Source organism: Mugil cephalus, chromosome 10, assembly GCF_022458985.1.
Source record: "Mugil cephalus isolate CIBA_MC_2020 chromosome 10, CIBA_Mcephalus_1.1, whole genome shotgun sequence".
NCBI lineage: Eukaryota > Metazoa > Chordata > Actinopteri > Mugiliformes > Mugilidae > Mugil > Mugil cephalus.
Window position 1 is genome coordinate 16402484 of NC_061779.1, and position 16809 is coordinate 16419292.

At 40.5% G+C, this 16809-nt stretch overlaps 1 protein-coding gene across 1 annotated transcript in view; it reads right to left on the minus strand.

The window, feature by feature from the left end:
- Positions 1–6370: 6370 nt before the first annotated feature.
- The window catches only part of LOC125014623 (mucin-2-like), a 31100-nt gene continuing 20661 nt past the window's right edge, over positions 6371–16809 (minus strand). The window contains 20 exon segments of the mRNA XM_047595868.1: positions 6371–6851; positions 7018–7141; positions 8149–8188; positions 8338–8466; positions 8575–8679; positions 8881–9003; positions 9091–9131; positions 9235–9333; positions 9811–9979; positions 10068–10099; positions 10181–10320; positions 10561–10630; positions 10707–10885; positions 10983–11196; positions 11428–11611; positions 11742–11986; positions 12096–12267; positions 12714–12934; positions 13691–13843; positions 14585–14789. Of these exon segments, the coding sequence (XP_047451824.1) occupies positions 6680–6851; positions 7018–7141; positions 8149–8188; positions 8338–8466; positions 8575–8679; positions 8881–9003; positions 9091–9131; positions 9235–9333; positions 9811–9979; positions 10068–10099; positions 10181–10320; positions 10561–10630; positions 10707–10885; positions 10983–11196; positions 11428–11611; positions 11742–11986; positions 12096–12267; positions 12714–12934; positions 13691–13843; positions 14585–14789 (2817 nt within the window). The 3' untranslated portion in view covers positions 6371–6679.

The following is a 16809-nucleotide window of genomic DNA, read 5'->3' on the forward strand; positions in this document are numbered from 1 at the left end:
ACAAAAGAAGCAAATCCACAAACAGTAGTGACGTGATGAAGATAATAAAAAAAACCTCTTCACAATAGAACATCTTACACAATTGTGTGGCAAATTGGGCAATTTAATTTATTACATGAAAACATTTTAATCGGTTTTAATATGTGGTTATGAAATATTTTTTTTTTTTTTACTATTTGTTGATTATTTATTTAATTATATATTAGTTAATTATGCATTTTATTTATTATTTATTTATTATAGATGAAAACTGTCGGTACAATTTTGAATTAATTAATTTTAATGATTTTATTCTCTAATGTAGTTTAGGGGTGTTTCTATTCAGAGTCTGTCCTCAGTATTCTCAAGCTTAAATGTTATTCAACTCACTCATAAGCGTCCAAATATTTCCCCATGTCACTGTGCCTCGCTGAACAGCCATTTCATCCATTTCCTGAAACTGAACTCCTTGTTTTGGGATGGGATCTAGAAAACAAGTTGATGGTTTAGATTCTGTAATTATTAAAGTGGGCTCAGAAAGAGCAGGAATCCAATGTACTTACATATTTGACAGCTGATGGAAGAATGCTTTGATTTTTTTTTCTCTAATGCCAACAAATCAGTAAAGAAGCTCATGAAGTCATTTCTACTGAGGGTTGAAGGACTAGGTGGCTCAACACAGCTGTGAGGTGTCATACATCACAACGAAACGCTGCTTTGAATGCTTCATTCATCAATGGGAGTCACTGATGTGGAAATACCTGTGACTGATCTCACTTCACAGCACAAATCTGTCATTCTAACCCATGTTTCAAGTAATAAGTAGTAACGGGCCGACACATTCAGTTTTACTAGTAAATTTACATTTCAAAATGTTTACCACTTGGCGTCAGAATGAAGACTTTTTTTTTCATTAACTTGATGCTATAATTATATATGACCACTAGATGTCGCTGGTATTGTCTGTCTTTGAGGCTTCGAACTGCGCAACTCTGAGTTGTACCAGGCAGGTCATTGGATTTTCCGTTCATAAAAGGACATTTAAAAAAAACAAAAATGAGCAGTTTTTGATTTTTCAAAAATTTAAATTTAAATTCAAGGCATTTTTCTTTAGGGTCGAGAGCGGATGAACAAAACTCATTTTCTGTTTCTAAAAACAAAAAATGAAGACAGAAACAAAAAAGCGACGTTTTGCGTTTTTTTTTTTAACGGTTTTAATTTTTATTTTCATTTAAAAAATGAAAATATACTGATTTCTCGATTTCTCTGATGCCTGATAAAGAAAAATACCCCGAATTTCAATTTGAATTAGTGAATTTTAAAATGAAATCAAATACCTTAGAGTAGGAAAATCCGATGACCAAAACATACACGGACTGGTCAGCTTGCCTCCTCTGATTTATGACCCTCTTTTCCAGAACTAAATTTAGAGTTGTCGCCCGCTAAGCAATACTGTAGTGCTACCAACAAAATAATCTGTTTGTGTTACAGTTGAACTGTGGTTGCTGTCGTCCACACCATTGACAACTCGCACTAAGGTAAACAATGAAGGAAATAACTCCTTCTATCTAGTTACAATATCATCAAATAAGTGTCTACTGATGTGAAATGTCTTTCAAATTATTGTAAATTCAGATGTTAGGAAGAAATGATCGGACAAAGGAGGGTTATGAGTAAATGCTGTCAAACCTTCAGTTTCTATGCTGTATGTTTGCAAAAGATCTAACCCTGACAGCAAATCAGTTGACAGATTTGTGTCCATTGCCATGTTCTTTGGTGATTCTAAGCCAACCTGTCTGTCAGGTTACCTAGGGGCTCTTGTGAATGAATTTAAGGTGTTGAAGGATTGTTTTCTCGTTGGTCAAAAGACTTTCTTTGTGCAAGTTAGTTCAGCTGTATGTGATACTCCTGCACCAGCCTCCGTTAAAGTGGCCAAAAGTCACACTGGATATACAGGATGTGATAAGTGTGCTCAGTCAGATGTTTACAGTAACCATCGCATGACGTTGCCAGAAAAAAAAAAAATAAAAGCTCCTCGTAGGACAGGTTTTCAAGTGTCAAGTGAATCTCCAGTGAAGAAGCAGCCACCAAGATGCCGCGTCCCATGAAAACAATAAATGGCAAGGTGGAGGAGAACTTGCCTTCTGCTTGTCAGTATATCACACCTCAAAGCCTGGTATCCAACCGTACAACAGTGATCTTTGATTTGAAAAACACTCAATTGCTATCTTTTAAAATGTGCAAGAAATGTGTGTTTTGTGATAAAGACATGGAGGTGGAGGGACTTGGTAGATGGCCTCCCCACAAGACCCAGGGAGTTCAACAGGCTTTTAAGCAGCTGGAGCAGGCCCAAAGTACATGGCCTGTTCACAAAGATGCCAGAATATTATTCTTCAGGTTTGTACTCTTACATAATGAACAGATCAGTAATGTCAACACGAAACATAAGCCTAAAATTGATCTGTATGCAGACATTCATTGACATAAATATTTCCATCCTTACCCTAACCATAATGTAATTGTAATCTTAAACCTAAAACAGCCTCGTAAAGAAGTGAGGACCAGCCAAAACGTCTGCACTTTGCACAAACGTCCTCATTATGATGGTGTATAACACAAACTGGTCCACAGAAAGATAGAGTTGATGTTAATGTTCTGTGTTTACCAACGGGGTTAAACAAAATTCATGCACCATGCCAGCAGTGGTCCCTTTCTTATGCCTTCTGTATTATCACCTGGCACTTCAGTTCACTCTTTGTATCTGATGCCAATATTAATGTCTTTTGTCTTTTGTCTCTTCCCAAGGCCCTGCTCTCCCTAGATCTCCCTCCAACGCCGGGCGCTTCATTATGATGCCGCCTACATCTACTGGGAAGCCTGGGGAGTTTCAGGTGTAGAATTGTGTATTTTAATCTTTAGTTATAAATAAAAATCTGCTTTTAGTAGAGATGAGTGATGGTCGTCAACCTTTTTGACATGAAGTCACTGGCAGCTTTAGGCTTAATTGACAACAGAAATTTTTGTTCACTAATGACCAAGTTCATAAGTTTGCATTTGTCTATACTTTTTTTTTTTTTTTTTACATCCACCATCAGCATGTAATGACCCTGGGGTCAACCCTCCGCCAGTCAACGGATCATAGTTATGGTGACATGGCAGGGTCAGGGCAGCAGCAGAGCAGCAATATTTACACCCATGACTTGATCATTTAAAACTTCCCTTTTAAACTAAACAGTACTTTTCAGCTCTTCTGAGAGAGGTTTGTTAACCAACATATTCTCGATAACCAACGATGCAAAGATCCACCAATGGAGTTGAAGGGATTCCCACCACTCATATTACTCTACGGCCTACTCTATGTGGCCTACTTTCAACTTGGAGGATAAGCCTGCCCTGTACGCCCTGCTAAGGAACTGGTGAGCTGCTTTGGATTTTTTTATTTATTTATTTTTTTCTGAATGGGTAATGGAAAATGGGACTCTCTTATTTTGAATTCCTCTTTCCTTATTTTGTTGGGCAACAGTCAATGCCACTGTATAGGGCATTCTGAAGCAGACCATCAAAAATGAGACCATCTCATGCTGTGGCCTGAATGGCAAGGTGCCATTGGAAAAAAAATCCTTCTCAGTGCAGTTGTGATAGGTGAGGATTATGCTGCACCAATGTTCACTGTGATTTTATTTTAATTTCTTTTTTTTAAAAAATAGAATTAAACAGAATTGAATCTCCCACATGCCCTCACAGAGCAGGCAGGCCATTTAGTAGTTAAAGCCTTGGTTCCCCAGCCACATGAGAGTTACAGTATTCTGGAGAATAAACACTAGATGTCAACAATCTGGACCTGGTCAGTGAAATTTGCACAATTAGAGACCTGAGATACCACTATAATGACTTTATCTGCACTAAATTTATTTAGCACTAAATCACATAAAAACTCTGAGACTTCATCTAAAAATTCAGAGTAAGAGGCAGGTGGGCGATACGCCACAACAGTAGTTTTTTTTGTGTTTGCCAGCCTGGACGATCAAGACTAAGACTAAGGCTTTCAAATGAATTAAAGCTTTGCTTAGATCTAGGATTAACAGATACAGTGGGGGAAATAAGTATTTGATCCCCTGCTGAATTTGTAAGTTTGCCCACTTCCATAGAAATGATCAGACTCTGGTTTTTATGGTTGTTTACTGGTTATGGGTATAGACAGAATATCAGTCGAAAATGCATAAAAAACACACAATCTAAAAGTTATAAATTGTTATGTATTTTATTAAGGGAAATAAGTATTTGATCCCCAAGCACAACACAAGACAGTACTTTGTAGAGAAACCTTTGTTGGCAAGCACAACGATGAGACGTTTCTTGTAGTTGGTCACCAGGTTTGCACACAGCGCAGGGGGGATTTTGGCCCATTCATCTTTACAGACAGTCTCTAAATCCTTCAAGTTTCTTGGCTGCCTCTTGGAAACTCGGAGCTTCAGCTCCCTCCACAGGTTTTCGATCGGGTTAAGGTCTGGGAGACTGACTAGGCCACTCCATGACCTTAATATGCTTCTTCTTGAGCCACTCCTTTGTTGTCCTGGCAGTATGTTTTGGGTCATTGTCATGTTGGAAAACCCACCCACGAGGCATCTTCAGTGTTCTTGCTGAGGAAAGAAGGTTTTTGTCCAAGATGTTACAGTACATGGCTGCATTCATTGGCCCCATAATGCGGTGAAGTTGCCCTGTACCCTTTGCTGAAAAACAGCCCCAAAACATGATGTTTCCACCTCCATGCTTAACCGTGGGTATGGTGTTCTTTGGGTCATACTCACGTTTTTTCATCCTCCAAACACGGCGGGTCGAGTTAATGCCAAATAGCTCAACTTTGGTTTCGTCAGACCACAGCACTTTCTCCCAAGCCTTCTCTGAGTCATTTAGATGTTCACTGGCAAACTTAAGGCGGGCCTGTACATGTGCCTTCTTGAGCAGGGGGACCTTGCGGGCACTGCAAGAGTTCAATCCATAACGGCGCAGTGTGTTGCCAACTGTTTTCTTGGTGACGGAGGTCCCAACTGCTTCCAGATCATTAACAAGCTCCTGCCGTGTTGTTTTAGGCTGCTCCCTCACCTTTCTCATCATCATCCTCACTCCATGAGGCGAGATTTTGCGGGGAGCTCCAGACCGAGGACAGTTGATGGTCCTTTTATGGGTCTTCCACTTGCGAATAATGGCACCAATAGTTGTCACCTTCTCACCAAGCCTTTTGCTGATGGTTTTGTAACCTATACCAGCCTTGTGCAGGTCTACAATCTTGTCCCTGACATCTTTTGACAGCTCTTTGGTCTTGCCCATGGTGCTGTAGAAGTTGGAATGTAAGAAACTGATTCTTAGAGCAGGTGTGCTTTATATACATGACGAGTTAAGATCAGGAGTATTGGTAATTAGTTGACTGAGCATAGCTGTGTGCCACATGCGCACCAGCCAATCTGTAGGAGCCTGAATTCTAAGTGAATTGTTGGGGATCAAATACTTATTTCCCTTAATAAAATACATAACAATTTATAACTTTTAGATTGTGTGTTTTTTATGCATTTTCGATTGATATTCTGTCTATACCCATAACCAGTAAACAACCATAAAAACCAGAGTCTGATCATTTCTATGGAAGTGGGCAAACTTACAAATTCAGCAGGGGATCAAATACTTATTTCCCCCACTGTAAATGAGAGTGGAAGATTGCTGCCACTCCTCCTCCTCAGCCTGTGCTCCGAGGATTGTGATAGTTACTATGACTGGGTGACGCAGACTAGATTTAAACTGACATATTCGTCATCCTGCAGCCATGTTACAGTCAAACTAAATGGATCGATCTGACGATCAGTTATCAAGTCATTCAATATAAGAGATTTTGAATAGAGAGATCTGACATTTAATTTCCCCATTCTTCTGTTGTACCAATGAATTTGTATCGATTTGTATAAGGTTCCTATGAATAACTCCTCTTTTATTGTTTTTTTGATTTAAAGAATCTGGGAGCAGACAGAACATTTATGGAGTTTGGAGGGTTTTGGGTGTGAGACAGTCTGCTCTCGCCCGCTCTGGCCCCTGGAATACAACTAACCATGGTCGCTGGTTTCTGTAACTACATGTTTTGCAAAATACAGTCACCAGTTAGGTAAGAGGCTATTTAATGCAGGCACAAGTTGACTTCCAAATAATTTGTCAGTAAGAAGGTTTTGATTTTGCATCTACGGATAAGTGTTTAATGTCCTTTTTGGAAATGGAGAAAGTATATGATAGACTGGCACTGTATATACTGTATCTATTCATCACATAATCTAACATCTATATCAAATAATACATAAAGTACTGGATCACAGAGTTGTGCAAAATAAATTCACCCGAGAAACATGGATGGATGCTCATCAATAAAGCTGAATTTTAATGACACTAAAGGCAAAAGGTTGAAACATGAGATAATGGACAAAGACAGTTCAATGAATTACAGCATTATCATATTGTCAGAAACAAAAACTGAAAATGCAAATCCATATTTTAAATTTGTCACATTTTTCTCAAAGCAGAAGAAAGTGAGAGTATTACTGCGATGGACAATATATATGAAGTCACATCTCTCTGTGTTTCAGAGTAAAAGGAAGAAAAGAAACCCACCAATGCTAAAAGTCCAGATTATTTCTGCTGTGGAAAAGGTTTAACTTCCCCTTCAGTAGTACTCTTTACATTTGGCAACATGGCAACCACACTTGTCAATTGATATGTAAGTGTGTGTTATTGTGCTGCCGTCCAAACAGGTCATCTTTATCTTCTTCTCGCTGGTGGCCAATTCTTGACAGCAGGAACATGTATGGATCAGACGGTTGCTCTCTACCGAGTACCTGTAAGTACAGAAAGACTCAACGTCAGACACCCTTTGTTAATGTGTGAACTAACCTTTTTTTTTTTTTTGAAAATTACTCTTCTCATTAAAACTGCACAAGGGATTTTGTCCCGAGTAACTAGTTTGCACTACTTATTTCTTATATGCTTTGTCATTAATCTCACATTGTGGAAGAGGCTTCACAGGACCCGGCGCAGGATGTGAGCACCACCGGCTCAACTGAAATGCAATTCGCCGTCTGCAGTTGGGTGGTGTTCTTGTGCATTGTACAGGTGTAACGAGGAGTACCTGTGAATGACATGTCGACATCTTTACACAGCTGAATTTCCACCGGTTTTTCACATTCATATGCAAAACAGCATCATTCGATGTTTGCCAGATCAGCCCTCACATATTAAGTCTAAGATTGTTTATTATCACAGAATGGGTTTGGTGTTGATACTGTCTGTGGTTTGACAAAAGGAAAAAAAAAAAAAAGTCATCGTCTCAGACTCTTGAACTTTCCCAGGGAGAGAATATAGAAAAAGATGTCTTCATCAAAGAAATCTACACAGTATCCATCACTTGAAGCTTCATTGTGTAAAGCTTGCCTCCATCTTATCTCTTATTAAAAACAGTCTTGACAATCATGTTATGCTACGTTCATACAAGTGGTGAGAGGGCAATGAGGTACAATACATTTCCACTGGAAACCGGTGACATGGAGCAACGTGCTGACCCATGACACTTGTTGCTTCGGTATGTGTGAGATTTGCGACACATTGATGATGAGCTGGCGTCAGCTTTTTTTGTCTCTCCAGTGACATGGTGAACCATGGCCAACCAGTCATATCCATTTGTTTCACCAGTTTAAATGGCTAATGTCACCAATGAGCGATGGAGCAACACTTAAGTGATGACAATTAATGATATAGCTGGCCACGATGACTGGGGAAAGGCCACACCAACGGTATGGCCAATCTTTCTTGTACTACGTAACACAGAGTCTCATTCTGGAGAATCAAGACTTTTCTCAAACACTTCCTTGGTTATATCTCAGTCTTCCTGACCCAAAATGCAGAGAACCTTAGTTACATTTGTAACTCTCGTCATTTGGTACTATGAAGTGCCGTAGGCTCCTTTGTCTCCATCAGTATGGTTACAACCTGACCGGGATTAGCCTTATGTAAGAAATGTCTATCATTGTTTCAATACAAGTTCCACATTATAGACACAAAGAAAAGAATACTTTTAAAATTGTGAATAAGGATTACAGAGGTCCATATTTAACTGAATTAATAAATAAGTTAACTTACAAGTTTTGCAGCAACCCCCGTCGTCAGTATGCTCCGTTCCCTGTAACAGATATAATAAACTGTAAAATGTGCAGAAAACATTCCCAACACCCCAAATATACTTGTATTAAATAAAAGCAATGTTGAGTTGAGTAAAATATGTAGATGTCAGAAATGAAAGAGAACTTTTCAAGAAGGGATTATACTCACTGGAACGCAGTTTTCTGGATCAAATTCGGGACATGTAATGTGATTTATAGAGACCATAAATTTATCATTATTTTTTTGGCAGTCATACTTGACACAGCTGTCATTTGGTGGTGTCCAAGAGTGAGAAGGCTGTCAGAAAGGCAATGATGATGAGTTTGATTAGTGAAGACACGGTCTAAATAAATAGCACAGTTTACATAACAGACACTGGTTCTGAAGGTGTTACACTGCGCTTACTTCAATAGTTATGGGAGACGAGTATCCTGGGACCTTCACAACACATTTTGTCTGTTCACATGTTCCGCAGCATTTTCCGGGTTCCGGGTTTCTGTACACATGGCCCTATTTGAAAATAATCAGTAAATTCAGTCAAACGTGACATCGAGCTGGCGGATTTGTTTTTCAAATGTTGGAGCACATGAAAAGCGGACCATTTCTGAAGTGGCCGCTACACAGACAAATTTTGTGTACTGGTATTTAGTTGATAGTCTTTCCAGCTATTCATATCATCATGTGTGAATGTGTATGGTCAGTTACCATTACCTCACTACAATTAGTGGGACAGCTGATGTTATGACATTCATAGTTGATCAGGTTGGTTTTTGGATCCTTAGTCGTAGTACAGTTACACTGTTCACACGGGCTTTTGAAGAAAGTTGTACCGGGCTGTATGAAATAAAAAGTGTGAATTTCCCAAGCAAGTATACTTTGAATAGAACATGGTGTATATTAACGGTATATATTATTCCTTACCTGGTACTCAGTCTTGTTGAAGACACAGACATTCTTGGGCACTAGATAAAACAGTGTTAACAAGTGGGATCATATTAAAGTTGAGTTTTTAAGCCTGTCACATATGAATACTGTAAATGAATGATGCCCACATGCTGAGCTTACCACAGTCTTGAAAAGGGCAGCAACTTTCGTTTAAAGCCCTGACCTTGCAATCAAATCCAGGTTTATCCTCCAGTATTGGACACGTGTCCTTACGACATTCTGTTGGTTGTAAAATCAGACTTTTTAGCTTCACTGAGTTGAACATAAAATCAAATCAAAACAACTAAAACTTCTTAGATGGAGTACCTGAAGTCACTCTAAACTTCTAAATGTTCAACTCATACCAGTTTTAAACGACCACCATTAACAACATGATTACCGGAAATTACCATTTAATTGAAATATTTCTTTGGTACAGTTTAATTGGCTTTATTCTGTGTAGATTCCTCTACACAGAGTTGAGGATGCAATTCTACCAATCTGACAGGCGGGTGTCTACGGACACTAGCCGTCTGGTTAAGTGTCATTCCTCCGCCTTAGCTCCACTCACACTCAGTCAATACAAATAAAGACTAAACTGATCTCTGTGCCTCTTTAATGATTGAGGGTGAGGATGATTATTTTATGAGCGTTGCCCCTTCCTATCATACCTGCGAAATATTATACACAATATACATTATGCGTAAAATCGCTCACCACATTTCAGTTCCGTGCAGCAGTCCACTGTGCTGTTTGTCAAAACTTCACCATCAGCATTACAGGTAATTGGTTCTGGAGTGGGGCATGTGAGATCATAACACCTAACATCCATAACGTTCTTGTCACAAACACACTCCTGACACCCACTCTTCCATCTGTCACCAAACTGTATGAGTGAAAGTAGGAAAGAAGGTATGTCATAAAAGCAACAGATACACTGTGAGTAATATTACTCAATGTGTTTTAGCATTTACTTCTTTGGGTTCACCCGCAGGTCCAGTGCAACCTTAAATAATAAGAAAAATACAGTTTATTCACACACTTGCGGATCCACATGAGATTATTCTTCAACAGAAAACGTTCTTACAGGAGGAGACACAGGTGTTAGAGGATGAACTGAACAGAGTCATTCCTTCTGGGCAGAAACACCCCTCCACATGTTCAGTGCAATTCCCGTCACGATTTCTTCCTTTCCCCTCACACTGCTGCAAGAACCTGTCATTATATCTAAATGGGAAGACAAAATGTATAATTAATTCCAGCGTCATCCACCATTTTGCTTCCACTGCAATATCTGAAGAACTACTTTATGGATCGTCAGTCGTTCACATTCACTTCTTAGTGTCAATGAGCTTTAAAATTTTAAGTGAAATGTTTCAAAATGGTGGATGTTGAAGTATAGCCTCTCAGTTACTACACACACTCTCACTTAATACACACACTTTAAATTAGTCTATGGGCGTTTACCTCGCATTACAAGTGGCCACAAAAGTCGGCCCACAAGGCTTGTAGATTTGATTTCCTGGACATTTATAGTCTACAAAAAGAGAAAGCAGAGGTAACATCAAAATGCTTAGAAAATGTTATGTGAAAACAGCAGGTCGTTGTCCTACCACACAGTCCATTTGTAGAGTTCCTCCAGGAGACACAGACAGATGATTCAGCACACATCATGGCGTACGCCTCCAGACTGGAGCAACCTATAGACTCATTTTTCATGTGGCAAACATCAAACTTGCAGGCCTCATAAATAGGTTGTGCTGGGATCTTTTTGCGGCAATCCTCAAACACCCTTAATGAACAAACGAATGAAAGGAAAGAAGGTTACTCCAATGATACTGCAAACTGTATTGACATATTGTGTTCGCTTTCTTTTCCTGAATTCTTACTTGCTCATTAAAATTTCGCAAATTTTAGGAGTGCATGTTGTTGGTGAAAATGTTGATGGTGGAGCTATGGTTGAGGTCGGGGGTTTGGGTGTGATCTCACAGTATGGTTTGTTTATATCGAATACATGCCAGTCACGTGCCATCTCAGGGCATGACGGAGTAATCTTGCCATTTCGTAATCTGCAGTCGTTGCTCGTGTCATTGTCACAGACGCCTTGCGAAAGAAAAAATATTTACAAGACAGATATTACAACATAATACTGAGAATACTGGTTCTAAATGGTCAAAACAACATGTAGATGAGAAGCTATATAATACACACACAGAGATGTGTATATGCGTGTGTGTTATGTATCATTTACACACTGTTTGGCCATTTACATATATAAACACGACATACTTTTCAGCATGATTTTTTTTAACAGCTTGTAGATTTTCATCTTACCGCATTGTCCCTCTGTGTTACCGTGGAAAAGTGAATATGGCAACTCAACACTGAATAAAAGTCCTTTGAACGTCACGACTGCATTAATTTCTGGGATTTTCAAAACAATCTCAATTTTTGTAGTTGTGATGGTCAGGTCTTTATTCTGGTAGTTTGGAATTATCCGATCGCCATTGATGTAAATCTAAAGAATTGCAAAATTATGTCAGTGGATCTGACAACATCGTTACATATTGTTCAAATACATTAACAAATGAAGACATATTCAGCTTTTTTTTTTTTGTCTGAAAAAATATTTACAATACAATATTTACCAAGTTCACGGTGTTTGGATTTCTCTCCTGTGTCAGAATAACCTCATAGTGTTTGTAATACACTCTTAAGGCTTTGGCACAGGTCACAGTTCCAGAGGCATCACAGTTTACGTTGTCAATAAGAACCGTAAAATTGTATCGGGTATGGATCTCTCTGACCAGGACATATGTGCAGTTTTCCTGGAAGCTGTAGTATTTTCCATCGAATGTTACATAATGAGGATCTCCCCAGCCGCTACACACACCTGCAAATATTAGACCGACATTAAACAGACTGCTGCATCAAAGAAAAAGATGAATGTATTGTGTTTTGCCCATATAGAGGGCGGAGCAGTTTCTCTTATTTGAACTTACATCTGCATTCGTAGTGGAAACAGCAGCCAGCTTCATCATAAACCTCGCGTGGTTCGCGTCCATTTTCGCATTTAGGGACAGATACTGATGGACATGTTATAGACTTTTGATTTACTTTGCCATTGACACACGTTGCTGTGTAGCAGTCTTTTGTAGTCCAGGACTCACCATTCTTTAAAATAAAATCAGCCAAAATATATTATATTCACACCCTGTATATAAATATAAAACTTTGTATAATTAATATGAGACCTTTACTGTTTGTTACAGCTTGTTTGACACAAGATATTTGAAGTTGTGTACTGTTATCAACCATGTGTAATTTTGACTGTTAGGCAAGCGAGAGAAAGCAATGTTGCCAACACTGCAAAGAAGTGATCAAACTAATGCAATAACACAAATCTGTTGAAAAATATAGATTTAAATTAGTTGACAATTGCACAAGTGACATGATATTATGCCTTAGAAGCTTTGTCACTGCATCCAATGCCATGTAAGACAAAATAGTAATATAATCTTATGATACAGTGTATATCCTATGATACATAGTATCTTACACAGTATATCTCAAGACCACTTTTTATTTGTTCCTTTTATGCTGTATTTAAATTAATTTACCTTTCTAGGTGGGGTGAGATTTGAGCAGTCAATTGTTGTTGTAGTACTTGATGGGGGAGATGTTGTTGTAGTAGTTGATGGGGGAGATGTTGTAGTGGTTGATGTAGGAGATGTGGTAGTGGTGATACAAGGCATGGAATACTTTTCAACTTTGCATGTCGCATTGCAATATGCAATGAAACACCAGCCTTCTCCATCAGTCTGATTGTACACAAGGCTGCCTACATAAGAATAAAACCAAAGCAATTAGATCAAAATGAGCAATAGCATAAAGAAACAATACAAGCATGTTAACGTTTTCATAATGTAACATTTGTCACAAGTCATTTGTTAAATTTGTCAGTCATTTACTCCACTGCAATTTTATAAGTACATATACCACCTGTATTTAGGATTGCCAGTAGAATGTGATAATCACTTCCTCTTTTTCACTTATTTAGTTCTGCTGTAACTGCAATAGATTTGATTAACCATAGTTTCATACTGCAAATATCCTGATCCAATAGTCATTATGTACACTAGAACACGGTGTATTTTAATTTAATTTAAATCGATATATATCTGTAAATACTGTGTACTTACTGCTTCTGCTCTTCTGGTTAAATGATAACTGCATTTTGTTGCTTTGTACTTGGTCATGTGCAATGACAGTGAAGGTGAATCTAATCCAATCTGATTTAATCTTACTCCTCTATTGTGCAATCCAACTGACAAAACCTGTCACTACTGCATGGATATGAAAATATGTGAATTGAAATCCATTTGCGTCAGCATACTACATTTTCAACTACAAAGAAGTGCATGCAAATTTATAGTGCAATTTTAGATTTCCCATTACAAACAACAACCAGTCAACTCTTTAACGGTAATGTGCTCATATCTGTTGTCTGATGCCCTGGTCTACACTGTAAGGAAAAACATATCAATGAGCAAAATGTTGTAATGATGATAAGAACAATAACTCATGATTTGCTTACCAGGAGAGAAGATCTGATTCCCATAGTTGCAGAAGCATATAGTTGTGCTGCCTGGTGTTGAAGACTGTGTAGATGTAGATGTCACAGTTGTAGCTGTGGTTGTTTCTTCTGTGTATATGGTCGGTGTTGGCGCTGTTGTTGTAGTGGGTTGACCTGTGACTGTTTGTGGAATTCGGTACGTGTGTTGTGTGGGTGTGTATATTGGTCGTCGTGTGTGTGTGTTGTCTGTAGTGGGTTCAACTGTAACTGTTGTGGATTCCGTGGTGGTTGTGGGTGCTGTTGTTGTAGTGGGTTCAACTGTAACTGTTGTGGATTCTGTGGTGGTTGTGGGTGTGTATATGGTCGGTGTTGGCCGTGTTGTTGTAGTGGGTTGACCTGTGACTGTTGTGGATTCCGTGGTGGTTGTGGGTGCTGTTGTTGTAGTGGGTTGACCTGTGACTGTTGTGGATTCGGTGGTGGTTGTTGGTGCTGTTGTTGTAGTGGGTTCAACTGTAACTGTTGTGGATTCCGTGGTGGTTGTGGGTGTGTATATGGTCGGTGTTGGTGCTGTTGTTGTAGTGGGTTCAACTGTGACTGTTGTGGATTCCGTGGTGGTTGTGGGTGCTGTTGTTGTAGTGGGTTGACCTGTGACTGTTGTGGATTCGGTGGTGGTTGTGGGTGTGTATATGGTCGTCGTTGGCGCTGTTGTTGTAGTGGGTTGACCTGTGACTGTTGTGGATTCGGTGGTGGTTATTGGTGCTGTTGTTGTAGTGGGTTCAACTGTAACTGTTGTGGATTCCGTGGTGGTTGTGGGTGCTGTTGTTGTAGTGGGTTCAACTGTAACTGTTGTGGATTCTGTGGTGGTTGTGGGTGTGTATATGGTTGGTGTTGGCCGTGTTGTTGTAGTGGGTTGACCTGTGACTGTTGTGGATTCGGTGGTGGTTGTTGGTGCTGTTGTTGTAGTGGGTTCAACGGTAACTGTTGTGGATTCCGTGGTGGTTGTGGGTGTGTATATGGTCGGTGTTGGCGCTGTTGTTGTAGTGGGTTGACCTGTGACTGTTGTGGATTCCGTGGTGGTTGTGGGTGCTGTTGTTGTAGTGGGTTGACCTGTGACTGTTGTGGATTCGGTGGTGGTTGTTGGTGCTGTTGTTGTAGTGGGTTCAACTGTAACTGTTGTGGATTCCGTGGTGGTGTGGGTGTGTATATGGTCGGTGTTGGCGCTGTTGTTGTAGTGGGTTGAACTGTGACTGTTGTGGATTCCGTGGTGGTTGTGGGTGCTGTTGTTGTAGTGGGTTCAACTGTAACTGTTGTGGATTCCGTGGTGGTTGTGGGTGCTGTTGTTGTAGTGGGTTCAACTGTAACTGTTGTGGATTCCGTGGTGGTTGTGGGTGTTTATGGTCGGTGTTGGCGCTGTTGTTGTAGTGGGTTGAACTGTGACTGTTGTGGATTCCGTGGTGGTTGTGGGTGCTGTTGTTGTAGTGGGTTCAACTGTAACTGTTGTGGATTCCGTGGTGGTTGTGGGTGCTGTTGTTGTAGTGGGTTCAACTGTAACTGTTGTGGATTCTGTGGTGGTTGTGGGTGTGTATATGGTCGGTGTTGGCGCTGTTGTTGTAGTGGGTTGACCTGTGACTGTTGTGGATTCGGTGGTGGTTGTTGGGGCTGTTGTTGTAGTGGGTTCAACGGTAACTGTTGTGGATTCGGTTGTGGTTGTGGGTGTGTATATGGTTGGTGTTGGCCGTGTTGTTGTAGTGGGTTGACCTGTGACTGTTGTGGATTCCGTGGTGGTTGTGGGTGCTGTTGTTGTAGTGGGTTGACCTGTGACTGTTGTGGATTCGGTGGTGGTTGTTGGTGCTGTTGTTGTAGTGGGTTCAACTGTAACTGTTGTGGATTCCGTGGTGGTTGTGGGTGTGTATATGGTCGGTGTTGGCGCTGTTGTTGTAGTGGGTTGAACTGTGACTGTTGTGGATTCCGTGGTGGTTGTGGGTGCTGTTGTTGTAGTGGGTTCAACTGTAACTGTTGTGGATTCCGTGGTGGTTGTGGGTGCTGTTGTTGTAGTGGGTTCAACTGTAACTGTTGTGGATTCCGTGGTGGTTGTGGGTGTGTATATGGTCGGTGTTGGCGCTGTTGTTGTAGTGGGTTGAACTGTGACTGTTGTGGATTCCGTGGTGGTTGTGGGTGCTGTTGTTGTAGTGGGTTCAACTGTAACTGTTGTGGATTCCGTGGTGGTTGTGGGTGTGTATATGGTTGGTGTTGGCGGTGTTGTGGTAGTGGGTTGACCTGTGACTGTTGTGGATTCGGTGGTGGTTGTTGGTGATGTTGTTGTAGTGGGTTGAACTGTGACTGTTGTGGATTCCGTGGTGGTTGTGGGTGCTGTTGTTGGAGTGGGTTCAACTGTAACTGTTGTGGATTCCGTGGTGGTTGTGGGTGTGTATATGGTCGGTGTTGGCGCTGTTGTTGTAGTGGGTTGACCTGTGACTGTTGTGGATTCCGTGGTGGTTGTGGGTGCTGTTGTTGTAGTGGATTCAACTGTAACTGTTGTTGATTCGATGGTGGTTGTGGGTGTTGTTGTAGTGGATCAACTGTAACTGTTGTGGATTCGGTGGTGGTTGTGGGTGTGTATATGGTCGGTGTTGGCGCTGTTGTTGTAGTGGGTTGACCTGTGACTGTTGTGGATTCGGTGGTGGTTGTTGGTGCTGTTGTTGTAGTGGGTTCAACTGTAACTGTTGTGGATTCGTGGTGGGTTGTGGGTGCTGTTGTTGTAGTGGATTCAACTGTAACGGTTGTGGATTCCGTGGTGGTTGTGGGTGTGTATATGGTTGGTGTTGGCCGTGTTGTTGTAGTGGGTTGACCTGTGACTGTTGTGGATTCGGTGGTGGTTGTTGGTGCTGTTGTTGTAGTGGGTTGACCTGTAACTGTTGTGGATTCCGTGGTGTGTGGTTGTTATGGCGTTGCTGTTGTTGTAGTGGGTTCAACTGTAACTGTTGTGGATTCCGTGTGTGGTTGTGGGTGATGTATTATGGTTCGGTGGTGTGGGCTGTTTGTTGTAAGTGGTGGTTGAACTGTGACTGTTGTGGATTCCGTGGTGGTTGTGGGTGCTGTTGTTGTAGTGGGTTCAACTGTAACTGTTGTGGATTCGGTGG